This window comes from Cariama cristata, unplaced genomic scaffold, assembly GCF_000690535.1.
Source record: "Cariama cristata isolate BGI_N322 unplaced genomic scaffold, ASM69053v1 scaffold17559, whole genome shotgun sequence".
Classification (NCBI taxonomy): domain Eukaryota; kingdom Metazoa; phylum Chordata; class Aves; order Cariamiformes; family Cariamidae; genus Cariama; species Cariama cristata.
Window position 1 is genome coordinate 4,395 of NW_009634216.1, and position 6,087 is coordinate 10,481.

The following is a 6,087-nucleotide window of genomic DNA, read 5'->3' on the forward strand; positions in this document are numbered from 1 at the left end:
CGAGCACAATCGACCCTGCCACTGGCAGACACAAAGATGACCTGGGTCTTCTTAACCACCGCCTCACAAGCCCCCTTTCTGTGCGGCCTCAGCAAAGCAACAAAGCTCATCACACCCAAGAGACGTGACCAAGAACACCTACCCCACGACGGCTGTATCTGCCCTTAGCTACGATGGTCAGAAAAAGCTCAGAAGAGCGGCAGCGGACACCTTCTCTACAGAGAAGATGCCAAAGATTACCTGAGGTGCCTGCGTCTGCATTGGCTGTTCCTCGAGCTGGGGCTGGACAGTCCCCATCGCAGCCTGGCTAAGCGTGGTCATGCGGTTGGGCTGCCCACGCAGCGTCACAGTAATGGTCGTCGGGGCCTTCAGGCCTAGAAAAGACACGAGCGAGACGTCCCTGAGACACGGGGACTGTGGAGGCCGTGTTCACCAACCAGGGGTGCATCAGAAGCATCTTCCCATTAGAAGCAGTTGCTCAGAAATGGCAGCTGTCCATAGCTACGGCTCAAAGGCAAAATAAGCTTTGGAAATACCGCTCTTGGCGTGACGGGGTGCTCCAGGTGCCTGCATTGCACACCTGTCCCCCTTCTCCCTCACCTGCCGCCTGGTTGGAGATCTGAGCCAAGCCAGGGAGACTGCTGGCCAGCTTCGCCAGTCCCCCGTTTGTCAGCAGCTGATGAATGGCCGTGGGCTTCCCGCTCGCTGAGGCTCCCAGAGACAAAGAGGTGGCAACCGGGATGGTGCGGACAATTGTGCCGGTGCCCGTGGTTATGGCACTCAGGTTCTGGATAGGCGCGGGTGTCTTCACAGCTGAGGTCTGGAAGGAGAAGCAGAAGCACTGAGTACCTGGAAGGAAAGGGGATGCTGGGATGGCACAGCCTCTGCCTCCCGCAGAACCTAGAGGTCTTCAGAGGTCAGAGATTCCACAGTTCGTTCAGGTAGCCACAGCAGGTCTAAAGGGAAGTAAAACTTGTCCCTTCCAGTCTGCACACACTCATTTCAACTGAAAGCATGACTGGGAGAAACTGTGGCTCCACTTCTAACAAAGCCACCAATTCTGAATGAGGTCACCTTAAACTGAAGGGACGGGCAGCGTTGCCCGAGAGGTCACAGGCATGCGTTTTCCCAGAAGAATAAGAAGGAGAAAGATCGCTGATCCTCTCCAGTCCATTCTCCAACTCCTTCTCAGCATTTTCTAGGTGGCCATCTAGAAACGCCATCCTACAGCCCTGTTCCTAGACCTCATGCCACTTACAGGAACCCTTAGCCCCCGGCACACAGCCAAGGCTTGGAAGCAGCATTTCAGCTGCAGTTCACACCTAGCATCCCTCATCTCTTCTGCTCCTGGAGCAAACAGGGCCCATCGAGGTTCCCTCCGACTCCTTCCACTCTGTTCTCCGTACAGCTTCCCTCCAGAGAGGGATCTCCGATGTCTGCAGGCGCATACCTGCACAGGAGGCCCGGAGGCAGCCACGCTGGCAGGAAGGGTTGATGACTTGGTCCCGATGTCCTGCAGGCTGAAGCTCAGCCCTTGCAGCAGGCTGCTGGCAGACGCTGCTCCTAAAAAAAAAAAGTAAAGAATAAAATCAGGCTTGGAGAATTCACCAGCATGAAATTCCAGGTCTGTCATATGGCAGATATCTGCAAAACTGTTCTTTAAAGAGCAGCATCCCAAGGAGCCTGCCTCGAGGTCAGTGGGGATCCTCCCAGCCACTCTGCGCACACAGTCCAACACATTTCATTGCCGCAGCTACACCTGAGGTTAGCTGGGAAAGCCGGGAGGCAAGAGGAGGTCAGTTTTGGCATCTCAAGGCATCATTGCGTACAAATGAGGCAATTAACAGGTCACCTACTGCGCTTTGACATCATCCCACTGGATCTCTGCAGGCTCTGCAAGGCCAAGCACTCTACAAATGCTGCCTCGGCCAAACCCAAGGCAACCAGGGAATGCAAGAAAGAGGACCCAGCAAATTATTTCGAACCAGGTTTACCTTTTACATTCACAAGAGAGACATGGAGAGAGGCAAGTACCTTGGAGGGTACTGGCTGGCTGGGCCTGCATGCAGTGGGCGCTGCTGGCCACCAGTCTGCTCTGCAGGGCATGGAAAGCGCTGGGTGCCGTGCTGCTGGGGATCACAGCAGACGGAGCAGGGCTCGTGGAAGAGGGTTCTGCTGCCGAACTCAGCCTACAAAGCAAGCAGAAGAGAAAAAACTCCGCTTAGTGATAAGCTGCACAGGGCACTGCGAGACGGCTTTGACAGCGAGCTGTCACTGCCTTAACGCAACCAAGCAGGACTCCTGGAAGCGTAAAGCAGGGAGCTGACGAGCTACAAAAACACAAAGCGAGAGAAGTTTCCCTGTGTCCACTGCAGCAGCAAGAACAAGGAGCAACTACGGCAAAATCCGACTATTTCCAAACTGGACGTGAGCTTGTTAAATGTGTATGCCCACCTAGGTGCTGCAAGGGCTGTGTCACCCTACACAAAAGCAATCTACCTTGCAGTGACACATTTCCTGTTTAACACCTGCTTTCTATTCGGGAACAGCTCTTCTCCTCTCCTCTCCCAGATCAGTCAGAGTCCAGTTCTCCAAAGCTTGGTTTGAATTAAAAGGGAAAACAGTGATGCGAGATGTCAGCATCAGATTCATTCCCCAACAGAAATCTCTACTGCCAATTAATCAACTTCATGAGCCGACATTGAGGCTTCTTTCCCCTGTCTTTGCTAAAAAGTGCTTGACTGTCAGAGGGAATGAAGGGAAGGATTACAGACAACACTGAATTTCTGGCCAGGACACCACAATCACTCAAAAGACAGAGATAAGCAAACATGGATTTGGGAAACCATACAGAAATATAGCCCAACAGCCACAAAACCTTCTACTTCTGCCTATTTCTGCCGTTCTCAGACTCAACTGCTGAGTTTTCAGGAGCCGAAGAGTCCCCTGCACGTCAGAAAATTCCAGCCATAAGCAAGATATCAGAAAGCTCCACATGCAGAAATCACCCTGTTGCAGTGCTTCCCATCAGCAGCCTGTCAAAAAAGACCCACAGCTTATAAAAACCAAAAAGTCACACTCACTTGGGGGCGGTGAGCAGTCCTGACAGCTCCTTTGCGCCCGACACAGACTGGCCGACAGCCATGGGGACCGGCTTTCCAGCGACAACTGCAAAAGAAAGAGAAGAAACCTCATTCTCTCTCCTCCACAAGTCTTTAGGGATTCCCCCTCTCTCACACAACTACCCACAGACACAGCGCTGCAGGCCATGGGCTCATCCTGCTCACAAAGCATCTTCTCAAGGAAAGCTCCGCTGCAGCCACAACCACACACTCCGGCCACCGTGCTACAGGAGATCGGGAGTATCAGACAGAGCAGAGTTGCGAATAAAACCGGAAAGCTGCTGTTGTGCAAGTGTTACGATGGATGAGATTGAAGGCATCACCTTCAAAATCTGTAAGCAGTGAATTCTCAGGCCCTCACCACCAAATGCAAATCTTTCTCCTAAACATTATCTGCAGTAATCCCCTCCTCCTAGTCCATCATGGCACAGGTCTATCGCCTCAACGGATTAGTTCAGATCTGGCTGGTCGCTAGCGATCGATTTTGTAAGCATTCTTTAGAGAGACTTTACAAAATACACAGGGATGCGAGGAGTCACAATATTTGTTTATTGCGGCATTTTGGGATACAACTGCATTTGTCTTGTGCATTCCTCCTGCTCACGCACGGTAAGAGGGAATTCTTGTTTTGGTTCATGTTTACTTCTGCAATTCATTTCCTTTCTGTGAAAAGAAGTAAAGTTTGGAAAATTAAAAAAAAAAGGATTCCGGAAACCAGAGATTTTCAAAGCTGCCAGAAGATAAACTGTAACCTTAAAAAAGGATGTGTGTTTATTAGTTCACATTCACAGTTCAAAACAACTGTTAAATTAACCGAGAGATGCTTCCAAAGGAGCAGAATTATTTCTCAGCTTTGAAAACCTCTGATTTCCTATCAGGATGGAGATGCTGACCTTTCAGTCTTGCACTGCATCAAGCTAATAACGAGCGACTGCTTTACACCTCTGGGACTCTGCACCGACGTGAGGAAGACACATACGCCACCACGGCCAGCGACAAGGCGACATCCTTCAGGTACAAGGCCGACAGCAGCCAAAGCTTTTGGCCTCCCTTGGAAAGGCTCAAGAGGAAGAAGATGGAGCACATCACCTCTTCTTGGACTGCAGGCACCTCTGCAACGTGGGTCGCAGTGGGTTTTCCCAGCCACAGAGGCAGGAGGAGCGGGAATTTCCTTACGCGTGTATCAAGCGCATACTGTGCCAGACTTCAGGCCCAAAGGGGATCAGCAGAGCAGGGCACTCGGCTGAATCGTGAAGTCTGAACACACAAAGGTCTTCCAGAGGGAGAAACGTTACTGTCATCCCTAAATCAGGAGCACGTTCCAGGCGAGAGCTTCGTGCAGGAGTTGCAGGAGCAGGCAGCAGAACTGGAGACGCACACGACCTACTTGAAGCAAGGGGTCCGCCGGGACCGGCATCCTGCTTCCAGCAGCGGCTCGATGCCTCGGAGGAAGGTGTAAAATTCACCTCACAGCTCAAAAAGCTGCGGTTGAGCGTTTTGCTGGAGCGTGCAATTCCAACTGCTGTGGAAAACAGAGCTCCTACCAAGCTCCTATGTGCTGTCAGCCCCCACGCTTCCCCAGCTATTCCCAAGTCACTCACACCTTGAGTCTCTGCCTGTTTTCTGCCACTAACTCCTCCAAAAATTTAAAAAAGGAAAAAAAAAAAAAAGAAAAAATCACAGCTCCCTCCCATCCCCGTACCGTGCCCCAGAGGAGCGGGTCTGGGCACAGCCACGACCCCACTTTCTGGTTAAAAAGCAGCTATGCAATCACAACTCACTTTCTGCCTGGGTGGTGAGGGGTGCTCCGTTCCCCACGCCAGCAGCATCTCCGTGAGAGACAATGGTCACCTTGATTTTGGCTCGTTTGGAGGATTTGGTGCACTGGGTCGGGCTGGGGGTCTGATGCCTCTTCAGCTGCATACGCACATCATCTTTCTCAGCCCCTTCCGAGTGCTCTGAGGAGACTGGAACTAGGGGACACAGAAGTAGCTTTTTGAAAAGGGGCGATCCCTCGAGGTCAGCGCTGCTCCACTGCATGCACCAAGGTGCCGAGAAGGGACACATGTCCATGCACACTGCCACAGCTCCCTCCATGCCAGCCTTGCCCATCTCCCACGCACCAGGAACCCACGCTTCTCCTTTTCACCATCTACGCCGACTTCCGCATGCCCTAAGCTGCTGTCTTAGGGCCAGGACTCAGCTTAAGCTAGTCACAGGCTGAGGCAGGACAGCATACAAAGTCCGTATTGCCTCTGCAGCGAAGAAAAACAGATGTCTACAGTGATACCACATCTCCACATAAACGCTTTTCATTTCAAAGCGTGGCATAATCAATCCTGGCATCAGGCCCCTCCAACATCCCTAATTTCCAGGTGAGGGGACAAGAGTGCAGAGACTTGCAGAGCTGGCGGAGGGAGGCTGCCGACGCTGGGATTAGAGCTCAGCCCACCTGCTCCTCCGACACACCGGCAAAGGTATTTGCATGCTCGTCGTTCAGCACATCCCTTCCAGGCCCTCCAGGAGCCGGGCTGAAGCGCACAGGTTTCTTAGAGGCGCTAAGCAAAGCAGTTGTGAGCGCGAAAGGTGTTGCAGCAAAGCCAAGCCCCCACATACCCTATGCTGCTTGGTACTAGGGGAGAAAAGCCACGAGCTGAGATTTCTCTTCCGCACCAACGGCTCCTTTTGCTGCCGTGTCCTCGAGCCATCACATCTGTTTTGTCCTGCCTAGAGCACAAACTTGCCAGGGCTATCCCAAAAAAGCACAGAGGACCCACCTCCTGGCAGCCCAGGAACAAAACACGGTCACAAGCTGCCACAAACTGCCCATCCGTTCTCCACGCGTCTCCCATCGCTGGCGTGGGATCGTCTGGCCCCAGCCTGAAATGCTGCTGGACAGGGTCGAAACGAGGACACAGATCTGCCTCCTGCTGTGGTGTTTGCAGCCTGGCAGGGCTCAGAAATG

The 6,087-nt window shown here is 52.6% G+C and overlaps 1 protein-coding gene across 1 annotated transcript in view; it reads right to left on the bottom strand.

Moving 5' to 3' along the window:
• Positions 1-240: 240 nt before the first annotated feature.
• The window catches only part of KANSL3 (KAT8 regulatory NSL complex subunit 3), a gene marked incomplete at its 3' end in the record, with an annotated part of 16,294 nt that continues 10,447 nt past the window's right edge, over positions 241-6,087 (bottom strand). Inside the window, exons 14-19 of the mRNA XM_009707078.1 lie at positions 4,904-5,095; positions 3,084-3,168; positions 2,035-2,189; positions 1,451-1,563; positions 601-820; positions 241-374 (exon numbers count right to left, since the gene is read on the bottom strand). Of these exons, the coding sequence (XP_009705380.1) occupies positions 241-374; positions 601-820; positions 1,451-1,563; positions 2,035-2,189; positions 3,084-3,168; positions 4,904-5,095 (899 nt within the window). The remainder of the gene's footprint in view (positions 375-600; positions 821-1,450; positions 1,564-2,034; positions 2,190-3,083; positions 3,169-4,903; positions 5,096-6,087) is intronic.